Raw genomic sequence first — 19,793 nt, forward strand, 5'->3', positions numbered from 1 at the left:
AGAGAGAGAGAGAGAGAGAGAGAGAGAGAGAGAGAGAGAGAGAGAGAGAGAGGAGAGAGAGAGAGGAGAGAGAGAGAAGAGCGAGAGAGAGAGAGAGAGAGAGAGAGAGAGAGAGAGAGAGAGAGAGAGAGAGAGAGAGAGAGAGAGAGAGAGAGAGAGAGAGAGAGAGAAAGAAAGAAAGAAAGAAAGAAAGAAAGAAAGAAAAGAAAGAAAGAAAGAAAGAAGAAAGAAAGAAAGAAAGAAAGAAAGAAAGAAGAAAGAAAGAAAGAAAGAAAGAGAAAGAGAAAGAGAAAGAGAAAGAGAGAGAGAGAGAGAGAGAGAGAGAAGAGAGAGAGAGAGAGAGAGAGAGAGAGAGAGAGAGCGAGAGAGAGTTAGTCAATTAGCTGGAACTCCATGCCAGTCCAGTGGTTCCCAAACTTTTTCAGTCAGGCTGCCCTTTAGTAATTGGAAATATGTCACGCCTTCAATATTTCATCTACTCAGTTTGAGTGGCACCACCTAATTTAAATTATTTTACGGAGCTTTGAAAATGGCCTAAAATGTATTTGTGTAGTCAGGAAAGCATTTAAAAAAATTTATTTACCACACCATCTATTTAGTCTTTTCATTCAAACATTAAACTTGAGGTTATTCTTGTGTTCTGATGTGCATTTATTTGGGTCTCATAGTTAAGATATAACAACACCGAACTTTCTCACGCTTTCAGCATGCTCGCTCCACCCATTTCCGTGAACCCCCCCCCCCCCCCGCCCTGCTCAGTTCTATCACACCATGCAGTTTAGAACCACTACCATAGTCCAACACCAAGACAACAACTACACACTAAGGGCCAAAGCTAAATGCATTGACCTTAAATTGAAAGGAAACTACACTGATAATTGGAGAACTGAAATTAATAAACTTCAATTAAATAATATAATTACCAGAATAAACTTCAATGTTATCAAACACTAAAAAAGAGATTGGACTGGTCCAATACCTGACCACTCCTGAAACCAAACAAAGAAAAAGTATAACAAAATGCAGACTTGTGGACCATAATAAATAAAACATTAAAAAACACAGAGAACAGAATCTCAGAAACTGTGCCATCATTGTGAAATATAGGCTGCAATGCACTTCCTTCTCTCATGTCCAAAATATGACAAGATAAGGGAGACACATTACCCTATATTTGCATAAATATTCCCACATTCTAACTCCCTTTCAGAAACACCAAAAAATATCAGTAATTCTGGGAGATAATTATAAGCTTATGACGGTAATTTCAATTCAGCTGTCATTTTTAAGTGAGCTTGGCATTGCCCTCTTCTCAAGCGACATAACAATTGTTCCGTTTGACTAGGCTACATCATAAGTAACGTAGGTCCATAAATGTCAGTGGTGACTGAAGTGGTGGGTATACTGTGTAAAGAACCAACCCCACCCGCCTGTGCGTATAATTGTGTTTTAGACTTAAAAGCCAAAATAGGTTTTGGTGGGTGAGAACAATTAAGAGAGCACATTATTCAGATTCAGATTCATATAACTTTAATCGCCATATTATGTTTACAAAAAAACACAGAGGAACGTGATACGGCATTTACAGTACAGTGCATAGTGCATACACTTTTTTCACCGATAAAAACTAGTGCAAAACAGGACAAAACAGTGATACAACGAGACAATAAAGTGCAATGGCTAAGGACATGTTGTCAGTGCAAAATAGAGCAGGGGGACACCTGCGGGGAAGAAACTAAGTCTGTGGCGGGTTTTCAATGTCCGTAGCCGTCTGCCGTGGGGAAGCATGGTGAAAAGGTCGTGACCCGGGTGGGCGGGGTCTGCCATGATCTTCCTAGCCCTTCTCAAGGCCCTGGTGGAATATAGGGACTCGAGGGAGGGAAGGGCTACTCTTCATGAATATAGGACTGGATAGCCATAACCTCACTGCATGAATCATACTTCTGCATAGGTCTGTAGAAATCATAGGCATGTTAAGTTTGAACTGCATGAAATTTATAAGAAATATGACGTCTTACACAATGATTATGGCCTCTTTCATATAGCTACTGATTTTTACAGACCTATAGCATATGGGTGCACACACATACCCATTTTAAAAATAAATGTCACGTTCCTGTAGCTATGTTGGTCTACTCTACTTTAAACAACTACTGATGGCGTTAAAGGAACATGCCAACATGTTGGGAAATTAGCTTACCGTCTTCTCCAGAGAGAGACAAGAAGTTTCCTCTCTGTGCTTTCAGTAGAAAGTTATCTGGCTGCACGTTAGCCTAGCTTAGCACAATGAATGGAAGCGGACAGTGCCGGTTAGCCTACACCTCTCCCGAAGGCTAACCGGCACTGTCCGCTTCCATTCATTGTGCTAAGCTAGGCTAATGTGCAACCAGATAGCTTTCTACTGAACGCACAGAGAGGAAACTGGTATCTATCTTCTTGAGCATTTTACTAGTGGACTAGCTGCACGTAACTAGAGCATGTTATTTTTAGGGGTATACGCATCAGGGTCATTAAGAGGTGAGTATAGCCTATGCAATGTTCAGCGAGAAATCAGTGGGTATACAACATTAACATTAAGTTGGCACTTGGAGCTCAACGTATGTTGTAATCGTCAGCAACATGGTAATGTTAGCAACATTAAATGAGTAGCTGCAGAGCCAACACAGCTAACGTCAGCAACGTTATAAAAATGGGATTTGGAATAACAAGTAGGCTACGCTAGCTAACGTTAGACTCCATGGAAATAATGTTACACCCAAATTGTGATGGCTAGCGTTTGCTAAATCAAAACACCTCAACCATATCAGGCTAATTAACAGTTAACATATTGTCATATTGTTACGGTAGCGTTAAACTGGAGCCCAAGAGCAGAACACAAGAGTGAGAGAATGGTGCGGTTTAGGTTGTTTAATGTTTCCAATAGGTATCATGCAGACAGGGTTAGAAAACAGGGATGTTCGACAGGTGCGAGCAGGAGCACTCCTCGTGCTCCACAGGAACGTCCTGGCTGGCGGTGTCTAGTGAGACAGTGTAGGCCGGCAGCAGATGGTCCTGGGCACAGGGAGACAGAGGTTAGAACAAGGCAGGGAATCAGACAGAGCAGCAAGGTAGGTTACGTCCTCGTACCTAGGTAGGTATAGCAACACTCGGACAGTGAGTGGCAGGAACCGCAGGGCTCATATCAGACTGACGAGTCTCAGGTGTGTTAATAGGGCTTGGCTGACAGCGTGTGAACACATTGACAGGAAGCTGCCAATATAAGGGCGTGGAAGCAGGGGGAGAGCAAGAGGCTCTGGCCGTGATTGTAACACATATAAGCCAATTAAGGTTATCATAATTCTTACCTCAATCTCTCCGTATGAACCGTATGAACTCTGAACTCTGTTGCCTATACTCAATCCATACTTTTCTACTACTGTACCTATGCTGCCTACAACTATCTTACACTGTACTCCTAACTATCTACCTCTATCTATACCGACTACCTCATCTATTGCTACGGTATGATATAAATGTACAATAACACTGTATTCATCGTATATACATTTATTTATATACACCCACACTGTTATCTGTATATATTCCATACCTACTCATATTGGTTATACTACTGACTGAGTATGGTCTACTACCATAGTGTATTCATACTTGTACCACTGTATATATATCATACTGTGCATACATTAGCTTAGCATATTTACTCTGTAGTGTTGTCATATATACTCCATATATTCACATGTTACATGGTATACTATACTGCTATGCACTTTACTGTAACTTTGTACTCTGGTTAGATGCTAACTTAATTATGTTGTACTGTAATTGTGCTGTAATACATTTTAATCTAATTTAATAAAAAATAAATAAATGAATCAAAACTCAGACACGGTCCTCTACAGTCTTCATACATAACAATATTCCATTCGCACTGAATTTTGATCACCACACCTTTATTTTGGTCGTAAACAGGGAATACACAGGGATTATATGGTGTTTGTTCATAAACTACAACTTTAGAACAAAACACATGGATATAAATCATGCTGAAGACCACTGTTGAAATCATTATTCATTACCTCTTAGTTTTAGGTCACTTGGAGATTCATGAGTTAATGTCCGGGTAGGAAAATGAGGAAATATCCTGCAGCCGAATAGGCCTGAAAAGATCAAACCTAACTTTTCATAATGGGGCCAGTGTTGGAAATGCTTGACTTTACATCATGCACTAACAAAACAAACTTTTTAAACAATGTAAGCATTCTGCCTACAGTTTTTATACAGAACAAATACAATGGAGGTCAAGAGGTCAGGAGGTCAGGAACAAAAGTAGGCACAGCAAAATAATTATAATAATAATAATAAAGAAAAAGTACACGGATTTGCCAGTCTGATGTATATTCACACGGTGGCCATTTAGCTACATTATTATGTCATGCTCAGGATGGGATTCCTTTCAACCCCTGTTCAAGGTGGGAACATGATGGAGAGGAATCCCATCCTGAGCTTGACATAAAAGGAAAATGGCCGCCATGTGAATATGTGCCACTCACAGAAAGTCAGGAGGAGCTCAGAAGGCGTGGTTCTCATTCCCTCTCTGACTGTCCTCATAGACACAGACCCCCCCCCCTTATGTGTCCATGTCTGTGTGTGTGTTTTTCACGCATGTCTCATCTCTCTTCCTCCCCAGTTCTCCTTCAGTTTGACGCTGGTCTTCCTCACCCAGCTGGCCATAGCAGTCCTGGGCTTTTTCTACTCAGAGCAGGTATCCCAGTCATTGTTTTGTTCCTAATCTCACTGTGTTCCTTCCAAGAAAAGCTTACAAATGCTGCAATTCCAAAGAAAATGTGTGTCATCGATGTCTTGCATTGTCACAGCAGCCGCCTATTGATTTGATGCTGGCACAACACAACACTTCAGATGAACTGTTTCAATGCACCGTTGTTGCACAGAATCGGCACCAATCTCTCTTTTAGAGTCTGTGGTTTTCCTCTTGATGAAAGTACAGTCTTTGCTACCTCCAATCATGTGTGCTAAAGCGTTCCTTCTGAGCTATTAGAGACAGACTTCCCACACTCCTACACAGTCTTCTACATCTGTACATATGTACACAGCCTGAGGTGCCTTGTAATGTTAGTAATTAGAGCACAGTAATTAGTAATTAGACCGCAGACACTTTATGTTGTGCTGTGCGTCAAACACAACAGATATGATCCAAAACAGTGCTTGACAAAACAGACTGAAGAAGAAATATAAAAGCAAATCCACAACACCACACACACACACACACACACACACACACACACACACACACACACACACACACACACACACACACACACACACACACACACACACACACACACACACACACACACACACACACACACACACACACACACACACACACACACACACACACACACACACACACACACACACACACACATTTGAATACTTTATTTGGTTCCACAAATTATATTAGATAAACAGGGAATCAAATGTATCGGGGCCAAGCAGCACTGAACACTTAAGGGTACACATAGCACCTCCTTCTCCACGTGGCTAAGCTGCGAATAATAGCTGAGTGTTATGTACCATGAGCCTGATCACCCCTGTGTTGCTACAAGAGCGTGAGGAGAGGAGAGAGGAGCGTGAGCATGAGCGTGAGCGTGAGCTTAAGGAGCGTGAGCTTAAGGAGAGGAGAGAGGAGCGTGAGCATGAGCGTGAGCTTAAGGAGAGAGAGGAGAGGAAAGAGGAGCGTGAGCTTAAGGAGAAACACATGTTGCTGGAGCACGAGCGTGCGCAGAAGGAGCTTGCATTTAAGCATGCTGCCTTACAGGCGGGGGCTCTGCAGTCGGAGTCGCGTTCCGGTTTTGATGTAGGCAAGAATATTAGGATGGTGCCTCCTTTTTTTGAGAAAGAGGTGGAAAGATATTTTCCCCTTTTTGAACGGGTGGCAACCACATTGAAGTGGCCTGATACAGCCTGGACACTGCTGCTGCAATGTGTTCTTGTTGGTAGGGCGCAAGAAGCCTATACTGCTCTGTCCCTTGAACAAAGTGCTGACTATGAGCTTGTTAAAGCTTCCATATTGAGGGCTTATGAGTTGGTCCCCGAGGCCTATCGTCAGCGTTTTAGAGGCTATCGCAGGTCGGGGGGACAGTCGTATGTTGAATTTGGAAAAGAGAAGGAGAACCTGTTTGACAGGTGGTGCACCTCTCAGAAAGCAGAGTCAAGAGAGCAGCTTAGACAGTTGATCCTCCTAGAGGAATTTAAAAGATGTGTTCCTGATACCGTTTCCACACATCTAAATGAGCGTAAGGTATTGAAGATAGGCGATGCTGCTGTCTTGGCTGATGAGTTTGTGTTGACAGAGGAGAGGAGGGCCGTGTGGAGTCCAGGAGTAGTAGGCATCCTTTTCAGGGGAGCCGGTTCCCGGCACCCGTGTCTGCTGGTCGGTTTACTTCGACTCCTAGGCAAGGTGGCTCTGCTAGTGCATTCCCAGAGGGGGTTATCTGTTTTTACTGTAAGGAGCCTGGTCATATCGTTGCTGGGTGCCCTGTGCTTAAGCAGAAAAATGTAAAAACTGTGGCTCTGGTAGAAACCATGGGCAGGACACCTATGCTGACATTAGAGGGTGGGGTGCGAAGTATCAAAGGTGCAGACAGGGAGCTAGAGGGCTCCTCAACGTTTATGATGAATGGATTTGTTTCCCTGGTTGGTGCATTAGGGTCAAAGCAGGCTATTACAATATGGAGAGATACAGGAGCTTTTCAGTCTCTCATTCTGGATGGGATTTTGCCATTTTCGGAAGATTCTTCACTGCATTCCGGTGCCATTGTTCAGGGCTTTGGAGGAGGCTTTGTGAATACCCCTTTGCATGAGGTCTCGCTAAACTCTCCCTTAGTATCAGGCAATGTTGTTGTAGGAGTGTGTTCTCACATCCCCATACAGGGTGTGTCCTTCATTCTAGGGAACGATTTGGCCGGTGGCAAAGTGCTGGCTACTCCAGTTGTAATTCCCATCCCTGTAGTTTCTGAGGTTCCTGATGAGCTGGCACAGAAACATCCAGGAGTGTTTCCGGTGTGTGCTGTAACACGCGCAATGTCAAAGGTCAAATGTGACACCCATGATGTTGTTAACTCAGATTGTGATATGACACTTAGTGACACGTTCTTTGTTGAGTTGAAAAGTGGCCCTGATGAGGGTTTTGGTAAGGTGATACCGTCTCATGAGCAGTTGGTACTAGAGCAAAACAAGGATGTCTCCTTGTCATCCCTCTTTGAAGAGGCGGTTTTAGAGGATGCAATGATGGATACGTCTCAAGGATACTTTGTTAGCAATGACGTGCTCATGAGAAAGTGGACACCACCTAACCTGTCCAGTCTGTGTTTCAGATTGTTGTTCCAGCCGTGTATCGTCCTGATATACTGCATCTAGCACATGATCATGATCTTGCTGGTCTCATGGGAGTCAGGAAGACTTATGATCGTGTGCTAAGAAATTTTTGTTGGCCTGGTTTAAAGTCAGATGTGGCACAATATTGCCTCTCTTGCCATGTGTGTCAGGTTGTTGGTAAACCGAACCAGAAGATTCCTCAGGCTCCTCTGCAGCCTATTCCTGCTGTTGGGGAACCTTTTGAGCGGATCCTCATTGACTGTGTTGGTCCCCTCCCTCGAACTAAGACAGGGAACCAGTACCTTTTGACTATTATGTGTGCAGCGACCCGTTTCCCTGAAGCCATTCCTCTATGCAAGATCACAGCCCCAGCTATATCCAAAGCTCTGGTTAGGTTTTTTTCGACTTTTGGCCTACCAAAGGTTATTCAGTCAGATCAAGGGTCTAATTTCATGTCCCGTCTCTTTGCTCAGGTCCTCCAACAGTTGTCTATCCAGCATTGCCCTTCCTCTGCCTACCATCCAGAGTCCCAGGGGGCGCTGGAGAGATTCCACCAGACTATCAAAACAATGCTGCGGGCATATTGTACGGAGTTTGAAAAAGACTGGGATGATGGAATCCCTTTGCTTCTGTTTGCTGCTAGGGAGATAACCCAGGAGTCTCTTGGATTCAGCCCGGCTGAGCTGGTGTTCGGCCACACAGTGAGGGGTCCTTTGAAGCTGCTGAAGGAAAAGTGGTTGGCTGACCAGACTCCTTCCTCTACTAATTTGCTGGACTATGTGTGTAACTTCAGGCTTAAGCTTAGTAGAGCATGTGAACTAGCGAAAGAGAACCTAAAGGTAGCCCAAGGAAAAATGAAGGTGTGGTATGATAAGCGGGCCCGACATAGGGTGTTCTCACCGGGAGACAAGGTGTTGGTTCTCTCGCCTATTCTTGGTTCTGCATTACAGGCTAAATACAGTGGGCCATACTCCATTGAGCGCAAAGTTGGTGAGGTCGACTACTTGATTAAGACTCCCGACCACAGGCGCAAGAGTAGATTATGTCACGTCAATATGTTGAAGGCGTACAATGATAGGACTCAGATTGACCAGTCAGAGGTCAAGCCTGTGGCCGTTCTAACGATTTCTGCATCTCCTATTGTAGCCGACTGTTCTGTGTCGAAGGAGATTTCTCAGGGCAGGTTGCCAAACACCCAGATACTAGGTCACTTGGACTCACACCTGTCATACTTGCCACTTCCTGAGCGTACGGATGTTGTGCGCCTACTTAGACAGCATATACGTTTGTTTTCTGATGTCCCTAGTCGTACTAATGTACTCGAGCATGACATTGATGTTGGTAGTGCAGCGCCAATTAAGCAACATGCCTACAGGGTGAATCCGGAAAAACGACGGATCTTGAGTAAGGAGGTAGACTATATGGTGAGACATGGCATTGTGGAGCCCAGTTCTAGTGCATGGAGCTCCCCCTGCCTGCTTGTTGATAAGCCAGACTGCACTCATCGGTTCTGTACTGACTTCCGTAAAGTTAATGCAGTAACCAAGCCGGACTCGTACCCTCTTCCTCGGATGGATGACTGTATCGATCGGGTGGGTTCAGCAGCCTTTGTAAGTAAATTGGATTTGCTAAAGGGATACTGGCAGGTTCCGCTTACTCCGCGAGCACGTGAGATATCCGCTTTTGTCACACCAGAGAGTTTCTGCCAGTATACAGTGATGGCCTTTGGCATGCGAAATGCCCCAGCGACGTTTCAGCGGTTAGTGAACAAGGTCCTGGCCGGGGTAGCGTTCTGTGAGGCATATCTGGATGACCTGGTTATCCACAGTTCCTCTTGGTCACAACATGTGGAGCATCTGGCGGAAGTGTTCAAGTGGTTGGGTGATGCTAACTTGACAGTTAACCTTGCAAAATGTGAATTTGGACAGGCCACGGTTACCTACCTGGGTAAGGTGGTTGGACGTGGGCACGTGTGCCCCATTGCAGCTAAGGTGGAGGCTATAGTGGGCTTCCCTGCTCCCATCACCAGGCGGGAGTTGAAGCGCTTCCTAGGTATGGCAGGGTACTATAGGAGTTTCTGTAGGGGCTTTGCTTCTGTTGCTGCCCCTCTGACTAATCTGCTCAGTCCTAAGGTACCTTTCGTGTGGACTGAGACTTGTCAACAGTCTTTTGAGAGCATCAAGGGTATTCTGATTAGTGCTCCCGTTCTGTCAGCTCCTGATTTTCAACTGCCATTCAAGTTGGCAGTGGATGCTAGTGACCTCGGTGCTGGAGCCGTCCTCCTGCAGGAGGATGCATTAGAGGTGGAGCACCCAGTGTGCTACTTTTCTAAAAAGTTTGACAGGCATCAACTGCACTACTCTACTATAGAGAAGGAGGCGCTCGCTTTGGTTCTTGCCTTGAACCATTTTGATGTTTACGTTGGATTGTCCAGTTTACCCCTTGTTGTGTATACAGACCATAACCCTTTGGTTTTTCTTCGCAGCATGGTGAACTCGAACCATCGTTTGATGCGATGGAGTTTGTTCCTCCAAGCGTATAACTTGGATATTCGCCACATTCGTGGGAGGGACAATGTGCTGGCAGACGCCCTCTCACGGTCATAGTACCGGTGATTGTGGTGCCCGTTATCGCTGTTGTGGTAGTGGCCCTGACAACTAATGGGTCACAGTTTTTTTTGTTTTTTTTTTGTTTATGGGTTTGATGTGTAGTGGTTGCCTCTTGGGCAACCAGTTTGGTGGGGGAGGTGTTATGTACCATGAGCCTGATCACCCCTGTGTCACTGGGCATACAGGTGAGGGCTGCTAATTAGCTAATTGCTACTGATTGGTTACCTGCTGGTAGCTTAAAACCAGCCCTTGAGTCACACATGCAGGCGGCACGGTGGTGTAGTGGTTAACACTGTCGCCTCACAGCAAGAAGGTCCAGGGTTCGATTCCCGCTTGGGGACCAGGTTTCCATGATGCCAGTTACCCAGGTGGGGTATCTCCCAGGCCTTTCTGTGTGGAGTTTGCATGTTCTCCCCGTGCTCGCAAGGGTTTCCCCCCCGATAAGATAAACCCAATGGAAAAACGTGCACAACAACAAGATCGCTAACGCTGTGGCGTCCTTGACGAAGACGGACAGGAGCACTTGGATTGGTCCCCTGGCGCGGCTCACGTTGACGCCTGTCTGCTCCCGGCTGCCCTTGGGGGGGAAGGACGACGGGATGGGTTAATCGCAGATACGAATTGCATGCATGCATCGCATGTGTGCCAATTGATGACCTCGGAGCAGGTCCTAAATTATTATTATTATATTATATATTATGCAGGGCTGTCTGTGGTTAGAGGAGTGTGGGTTAACAGAGAGTTATCACGTTCTTCTATTCTTGTTCTTTAGTTTGTATCAGTGTTTCATTGTTAAAGTAGTCTTTTGGGTTAAACACGGGTTTTGGTGTCGGTTTTGCACATAGGTTGCGTGCCTTTGAGCCAGGGTCGTAACACTGAGACAGAGCAATATTTGGCAATTTGTTTAGCTTTTCTTTTAGACATTGCAGCAATTCTCAGACCGGTCATGGTGCATTTGTATACATGGCCAAGACTTCCGAATACAAGTACACTATATCTACACCTATACCCAAGGTCAGCCATCACACTGAGCAGTGGTTGGTATTTGATATACTTGTCCCGGAAGGCCTGGTCCATGTACAGATCAAAGGTACAGCCTACTTCTATGACCAGCACCTCCCTGTGGCTGGTGTCAACAAACACACACACACACACACACGCGCGCGCGCGCACGCACGCACGCACGCACGCACGCACGCACGCACGCACGCACGCACGCACGCACGCACACACACACACACACACACACACACACACACACACACACACACACACACACACACACACACAAAACTGCAAAAATAAGACAAGGTCAGACACAGTTGATGAGTACAAATATATTTTAAGCTTCTTTTTGTTGTTTGTTTGTTTTGTCTGACACCAAGGGGAAGGCGATTCGTAGTAGAGGCTCTATCACCAGATCAACAGATCAGCCACTGATCAGAGGACCTAAGGGATTTAGCAATGCAGTGCAGGGTCAGAGGTTCAGTCATCTGCAGATGAGCAAGATGGTGCAACAAACAGTACGACTTTAAATTGAATTCAGGGAAGACACGCGAGAACTGCGCATTGGATCTGATCAAAAGCATTGCCGCAAGTAGGCTATTATGCACTAGCTGGAGGTGGTAGAGAGACGGGAATCATAGCAGTGGAGACGGCAGGGTGGGCTAAAGTATCGGTATGTACATCATACTATATACATAAAGTACTGGTATGTACATCATACTACATACATAAAGTACCGGTACATCATACTACATACATAAAGAACCGGTACATCATACTACATACATAAAGTACCGGTACATCATACTACATACATAAAGTACATGTATGTACATCATACTATATACATAAAGTAGGTACATCGTACTACATACATAAAGGAGGATGAACTGTCAGTTTTGCTAAAAAACACATAAATAATGCTTCACTGACTTTTTTTTTATGGTTAGTTGGGACATTTTCGCTGACCTGGAATTGGAAATAACACAGGAAATTACCTGGTGCAAGAAATGTGAGATTGAAACGATTGTGTAGCAATCATCCGGCCAATACTACAAATATTTCATTAGGCTATTCATACAAAACTCTTTTTTTGCATGCAGTATTTGCATACTACTGTATACAGATCACAAACTGAAAATAGCATCCGGCTATTGCTACTGTAGTATGTAGCACGGAGAAGCAGCAATTGACAAGACTGATGCACTGCAGTGTTGGGAGGTGATTCGCTGATGTGGTGGTGCCTCATTTCCAGGTACTTAGCAGCTGGGAGTGATACTGTTGATGGTCAATTACTTCACCTATAGTCTCTGCCTGCTCTTGCAGTGTCCCTGTCCAGGGTGCTGAAGTCTCTCCTCCTCAGCCGCCTGGTAGACTAGGTACTCCACAGTACATGCCTGCAATCTAGTGTGTGTGTGTGTGTGTACCAGATTCAACTTGTGTTTGGAGTGAATGATTTATTGACCTTGAGATCTGAAGGCCAGGACTAATTCCCTTCATCAACATATCTCTTTATCTACACCCCCACCATCCCACCAAGGTCCCACAGAAAATGGTAAATGGCTCACATTCACCCATTCACTCACACATTCACACACCGAGGGCGGAGGCAACCATGCAAGGTGCCAACCTGCTCATTGAGATCAGTTAAGTGTCTCGCTCAAGGACACAAACGTAGCGCTGCCGGCAGGAGCAGGAATAGAATCGGCAACCTTCTGATTACCATACAACGCTCTACCTACTGTTGCACAGTAAAAACACAATCTGGTGGCCTGTAAGATAAGATAAGATAAGATGTTCCTTTATTGATCCCATTGGGGACATTCAGGTGGTATAGCAGCACAGTGGAGGTACAGGCAGGGTATTGTCAGGGTAATGACAATAACATATTATTCTCGAAGTCAACTTCCTGCCTGTTGTTGCTACGCAACTGCAGCGTGGGGGGAATACTGCCCAGCCTGGTACATTGTGTACGGTTAATTTAGTGCAGAAACGGATAGTTAAAGCGACAAATTAAAGACAATCAAGCGGAATTTTCTTCAGTCCTTCACAATGCCAAAGAGCTGCTGTGTTACGCATTGTACTAATGACAAAAACAGAAATCCAAATCGCAAGTTTTATACCGTCACGGAGGAAAAAGTGGCTGTGGCTAACGTTCGGCTAACTCGCTCTGCTGTTGTGGTCGTGGTAGCTACATGCTAAGCTAACGTTAATCACATCATATCGAACCGATAGGAGCTTATCTTATCTAATCTTACGTGGATGTTTGATCGGGTAGTGGCACACGTGGTACCACCACGTAAGATTAGATAAGATAGGCTCCTATCGGTTCGATATGATGTGATTAACGTTAGCTTAGCATGTAGCTACCACGACCACAACACCAGAGCTAGTTAGCCGAACGTTAGCCGCCAGCCACTTTTTCCTCCGTGATGGTATAAAACTTGCGATTTGGATTTCTGTGTTTGTTTTGTTATTAGTACAAAACGTAACATAGCAGCTTCAATTTGGGTATTCGAGAGATGGCCATGTCTGTATGTGTTTTGTATGGACATTATGTCAAGTCAATCAGGGGGAGCTTCTTTGAATCATACCTCGCCTTAGAATCACCAGAAAGGCTTTCGAAATAGTGAAATGCCATGTTGGCCTCAATATTTTCAAAACAAATCATGAAAATGTTATGAAATGAACAGGAATGTGATAAAACATGTAATAAAAACGGACCTCAACACATGCATTTGATGGTAGAAATCCGTATGGCCCCCCTATACCAAGATGGCGGCGGTCTCGTGACATCAGAGTGTCTTCGAGAATGACGAATCTGGTGGGGACCAGACTCACCACGGTTCAAATACAAACAAATTCAAAAGATCCACACAAGAGCAATGTCAATCAATAAGAATATTTATTGAATTAAGGCAAAAATCCAGAGAAAGCAAGAGAATGGTCATAGACAGTCTGATGGTCAAAAACACAAAACAGGCTCTCCGACAGAAAAAGGGATTGTTCAATACTCAGGGTAGTCGTCCGGTCCAGGATCAGTACACAAGGGAGAATCTCACAACTCCAACTCCTACTCCGCCCAACTTACTCCCCTCTGACCTAGTGTTAATGTAGTGTGTGGGACTGGGTGTGTGCACGTGAGATGTGGCTGGACTAATGATGTACAGGTGTGTTCTATCAGTACTAATCATCTACCTAATTGACTCTACTCCTTCCGTCACGGACGTATCTCCCATCCTTCACATATCCAAAGGAGGGGGGAGGAGATCTGTCACAATATAGAGAATAGAAATATCAGAGAAAAGATAAAGAACAAGATAGAATGTGAATAACACATTTATTTTCAAGATAAACGTGAGGCTCTGGTCAGTCGGACAGGTGAGACATATACTCTATCAACAATAATAACACGCTGACAGGTGAGACATATATATGTAAAGGATTTAGTAGTTAAGAGTCAGACAATTCTAACAGTTCTCGAGTTCTCCTGCCGTTAGTTGTTGGCAGAAATCCATACCTGATGGCTACTGGCACAAAGGACTGGACGAGGCAACATGTGTATGTGTGTGTGTGTGTGTGTGTGTGTGTGTGTGTGTGTGTGTGTGTGTGTGTGTGTGTGTGTGTGTGTGTGTGTGTGTGTGTGTGTGTGTGTGTGTGGTTAGTCTATGACCGAAATGTCTATGCCTTTCACACCGGCAGGGCTCTCCCAAACCTAATCTTTAACCGACTGGTGCGTTCAGAGTGAAAATAAATTAGTTCGGAACCTGAATGATTTTTCCTTGCGAACCGTGACATCATCAGTGGGCATGTCATAATCTAGGCTTTGAAGACATTCTAGGCTACTGGAATGGTGCTGCCAGCCTGGGGCATGCCTTGAGCACTCTGGGGTTGGTGTTGTCAGGTCCTGTGGCCTTGTTCACACTGATCCTGGACAGCTGCCTACGCACCTAGCTGGTAGTGATGGTCTGGGGTGAGGGAGCAAGTTGCTGCCTCCGGGGGTAGCAGGCTTGGGTCGGTACTGGAGGGGGGGGGGGGCAGGCGCTCTCTCTCTCTCTCACACACACACTCACTCTCCTGTGTTCCGTCAGAGCACACTATGCCTGCTGCTAAACAGGACAGTTTAACATCCCTCCCAGCATCCTTCCTCGCTAAATGATTCAAGTGGCTCAGCACTTGAAGTGAAACCAAATGATCCATTTCAAGATATCCCTTCAAGGAGACTCTGCTGCTAATGACACAGGGAGGTGCTGCGGCAGCCAGGCAGGCACTGAGGCACACAGGCAGGCAGCGGGCGAGAGCCCACAGGGAGAGAGATGGGGGGGGGGGGGGGTAGAGAGAGAGAGGGGGGGGGGTAGAGAGGGGGGGTATAGAGAGAGAGAGGGTGGGGGGTAGAGAGGGGGGGGGTAGAGAGAGAGGGGGGGGTAGAGAGAGAGAGACAGAGAGAGAGAGAGAGAGAGAGAGAGAGAGAGAGAGAGAGAGAGAGAGAGAGAGAGAGAGAGAGAGAGAGAGAGAGAGAGAGAGAGAGAGAGAGAGAGAGAGAGAGAGAGAGAGAGAGAGAGAGAGAGAGAGAGAGAGAGAGAGAGAGAGAGAGAGAGAGAGAAAGGGAGAGGAAGAGAGAGAGACAGATGCGACAGTGGCTCAGGAGGTAGAGCAGTCGTCTGGCAATCCGGAGGTTCCCCGTTCGATTCCCGCTCCTCCCGGGCAGCGTGTCGATGTGTCCTTGAGCAAGACACTTAACCCCTAATTGCTCATAAAAGCATAAGCAAACTGGTCATATAACTCTAATTTCATACATTTGTTTGATACATTTGTTCATTTAAGTTAGATTATTAGCATAATCATTTTGGATTGATTGATTGATTGATTGAACATTTTATTAACAGATTGCAGAATGGGTACAATACAGTACAGCTCAATACACACAATTGTTAAGGGAATGCAGACCAGAGAAAGACTTTCGTCTTGTTTACATCAGGGTCCCCCATTTTCAATTCATCATATTATGGAAACCATGCCTCCCTTTGTTTGGATAAACATACACAGATTTCCTGTGACGCATTGTGAAGTTATTGGTGAGTGAGGCAATGCAGTGTCTTTGTGAGGTACCAGGGAGGCTGTGTCGTGCTGGCAGTCTTAATGTGGCCATCAGCCGATGAAAGATGTGTTGCCCTGGGCAACCGAAAGATGCACTAGCACTGGGTGACGGACTGTCCCTAGCCTTTGGGTAGGGATGTTGGAAAACGAGAAGAAAGGTTATTAGGACAGGCATAGGGCATTAAATGTACTATTTGGTCATTTTTATATGTTAGCCATTGACGCGTTCATTTAGAAAACTTTGAATATTTAGAACTACTTTACAGTACATAGGCCTACTGACGTTTTTAAAATGTCAAATTGATGTTAACTATGCATTAAGCCAGCCTTTACGGTGTCGGTTGGAGTTGTGGGATATTCGTGGATATCCTGAAGAAGAATGTTCTCAGTCAACCGAGGTTTGGATAATAACAAGGTTTATTAACCAAACAGATAGAAATATATATAGTACATAGAGAGAATGGCTGAGGGCTTCGCCCCAGGTGATCCTGAAATGACCCAGGTAAAAGAGACCTTGAATTGTTCTCGGGAGGAGCCTTATATAGTTAAAAAGGGGGGGGGGAGGTGGTCCCATTTGATAGGTCAAATGGGGGAGGGGGGGGGACACAGGATAGATACAGGGAGGGGAATGTCTTTACATGAGAGAGTTGGGGAATCATTCTATTATTCCACAGTTACTCACTTTTCTCTATTATAATGTGGGTGAGATTACTATATATTATACCAGGATTATTTGGAACAGGTAAGAGTGAATAGATATGGTAATAGAATGGGACCGATGTAATCCATCGGTTATCAGATAATGAATGAAATAGAAAATAGAAAATTTTGGCCAATGTGATCTGCTGGTTGGCATAACAGTTTAAAATAGAAATATTTACATACGTGATTCATGACATGATTGACTGGACTAGTCTGTGTTATTTTGATATCAGAGATGTGGGGTGTGGGAATATCACCCTTTTCTTTTATTAATAATGGTCTGATTTAGCCACTCAAATACCTATATCAATGATTGGTCCTCAACTCTGATATCAAACAACAAATAACATAATCATTAGAAGCTCTGGTTGTGCCCATCTTGGATTGGCTTCAGTCGCTCACGTCGTGACTCAGACATTTAAGTGGTAACTATGTGTCTTCATGATAATATCTATGGGAGCTAAGATCATGGTTGTACACATACAAACATAGTATTATTTACAATAGACATTACCTTAGTGGCTAATGTGTCAAAATAAGATTGAAAACCGTTAACCTAGTGGTTAATAAAAACTAACATGATTGATTATGGGAAAATGTTCAAAAATATATATATATATGCACAATTTATAATGATTCTTGATGAAATTACTTAAGATCCAGTTGTATTTAACCTGAGTTTGAGTGTCACTTTCATCTGTGATTGTCTCAGTTTTGTTGGTCTTACTTAGAATCAGACAATTTTGTAACTTAAGTAATTCAAATGTGATGTAATGTGACCATGTGACCACTTCTTCCTTCAGCAATACATTGGCTCATTATTACTAAACATTGTTAATGCTATCTCATTGATTTCATTTCATCACATCCTTAGTTCATCATTTTCCAGATACATACAATTGTGAGGCTGTTCTTGTTTGTGAAGGTATTAATCTGAATGATGTTGCGTCGTTGTTGACCATCTGTTCTCTGTCTGTCGTGTGGCAGGGCCAAACAGTAACACAGTAAAATTTAATAAATACATAATAATGTGGACAATGTGTGTTCAGATGCCTCTTGGTCCACAGGTCTCTGATGATGTCTCTCTTCTTGACGGTGCAGTCGGGAACATTCACTCCTCCATCATTCAGAGGGGGCCTATTGGAGGTCACCATCCACTTCCTGTGTGCCTCGTCAAGGGTCACAGGGTCACCGGTAGTGGCCTTGTGGACTCTTTTCCTGGAGTATATGTTGTTCTTCACCGCCATCACATGTCTGCCACTGTGCTCACGCTTGGCTTTTATCAGGCCCAGAGACATGGTCGGCCTTCCGTTCCTTGTTATCGCGGTACCGCTTAGTGGAGGGCGAAGGTTTGCCAGACGCTCTCTCTCACACGGATGGTGGAGATACACATGGCCTTGGTCTGTCGTAGGCTGCCGGGGTGGCGCAGCATGTCATCCTTTCTGTGTCTGCTCCCCTTCCTTTGGGGACGTCTGTCGTGTGGGCTGGGTTGGATGGCGGCTCTCTCAGGTTGTGTCCGTAGCTCTTTGGCGGCGGCCCTTGTGGCCCTCTGTTGCCGTGGGTCGCCCTGGTCTCTGGGTTGTGTTCCTCCTTGCCTGGTCCCGCCGTCGTTCGTGGTTCAGGTCATGCGTCGTCTCACTCGTCCTGTCCTCTCACCAATTTATGATCTGAGGATGATGAAAACTGCCTTAGAAAACCTCCTCACATAAATGAATCAACGCCTTTCTGCTAAAGAGGAAAATCATTTTGGGTTAATTCAATTCATTGTGTAGTACCATCATGCATTTGATATCGTTTGGATCCGATCTTTGCATGGAATCAGAAACATTTATTTTTATCTTTATAATCTGTGATGTCAAATTGAAGTTGATCTTACCTCAGGCCGCGTACGATGGGTGCGTTTCAGGATACTTACCTTGCCATGACTTCTCTGGCTTTTCTCACGTCTCAGTGTGGCTCATCATATTAGCATGGGGAAAAACACAAACAAAAACCTCTAGGCAGTCAGGCAGTTATTTTTGCATGAAATACATCCATTCATTTTCTCATCTACTCTTAAGTAGCATTAATTCAATTACCTCTAATATATAATGTGCATTTTGATAATCATTGTGTAAATGATTATCCTGCTTCCAACTGATACAAATAAATCTAACCCTAACTAACCTTACTGTCATGCACTTGTCCTAATAAAACTAACCTACACTGTGGCACTCAACACTTTGATGAACATTGTTACTCAGCTGATAGAGTTGTGCTTTTCCTGATGTCCTGTCGCACAGAATCTGTGAGTCGCTTTGGATAAAAGTGTCAGTTGAATGATCAATGTTGTTGATAATCATTGTGTACCTCTTGGTGGTTTGATATTTGCAGTCATAGAAATGTATTAGTTTGTTAAAAGAAGAGTCATGCATGTTATTAGTTAGTGGAAAAAATAGAGTTGTGAGTAATTTCCTGACTGCATTCATCAGGTACCAATGAAGGGGGGATGTTTGTTTTTAAAACATTTCATTCAATGCATTTTGTGGTTCCCTGTTATCTATTGTCAGGTGAGTCCACCAAGCGTGTGGTCAGAGTGCAGGCATTTGCATTGCTTTGTCTCACTCATGCCATACCCCTTGGGTTTCAAGTGCCCACTCTGAATAGCTTTGTTTCTGTAAACAAAATTTACATGTGGGTGTTTGGATGCAGATTTGTTTTAACTGGTCAATCGATTGTCTTTCAGCTCCACACCATCTTCGGTTGAATCTTATGTTGACATGCAAATTCTTGGAGTTTCTGTCTTTTGTGATACAATTTGGGTGTAGACCTGCACTGTTCTGCATCTCGCCTCAGAGCCAGACTGTAAATACAAACACATGTTAATTTTCCACTCCTAAGACCATTTTTTAGTGTGTTCTCTTTGATTTTGAGTTCAAACACACATCATCTAGTCTTTATCTATATAAGGTCTAATCGCTTATACTGGGAGTAAGTGTGTGT

General features: G+C 44.4%; 1 protein-coding gene across 1 annotated transcript in view; it reads left to right on the top strand.

Annotated features, from left to right (window-relative positions):
* The window catches only part of tspan33b (tetraspanin 33b), a gene marked incomplete at both ends in the record, with an annotated part of 106,841 nt that overhangs the window by 50,861 nt on the left and 36,187 nt on the right, over positions 1 to 19,793 (top strand). The window contains one exon of the mRNA XM_084335216.1: positions 4,688 to 4,762. Within this exon, the coding sequence (XP_084191342.1) occupies positions 4,688 to 4,762 (75 nt within the window). The remainder of the gene's footprint in view (positions 1 to 4,687; positions 4,763 to 19,793) is intronic.

The sequence above is a fragment of the Notolepis coatsorum genome (assembly GCF_963971535.1).
Source record: "Notolepis coatsorum genome assembly, chromosome: 18".
NCBI lineage: Eukaryota > Metazoa > Chordata > Actinopteri > Aulopiformes > Paralepididae > Notolepis > Notolepis coatsorum.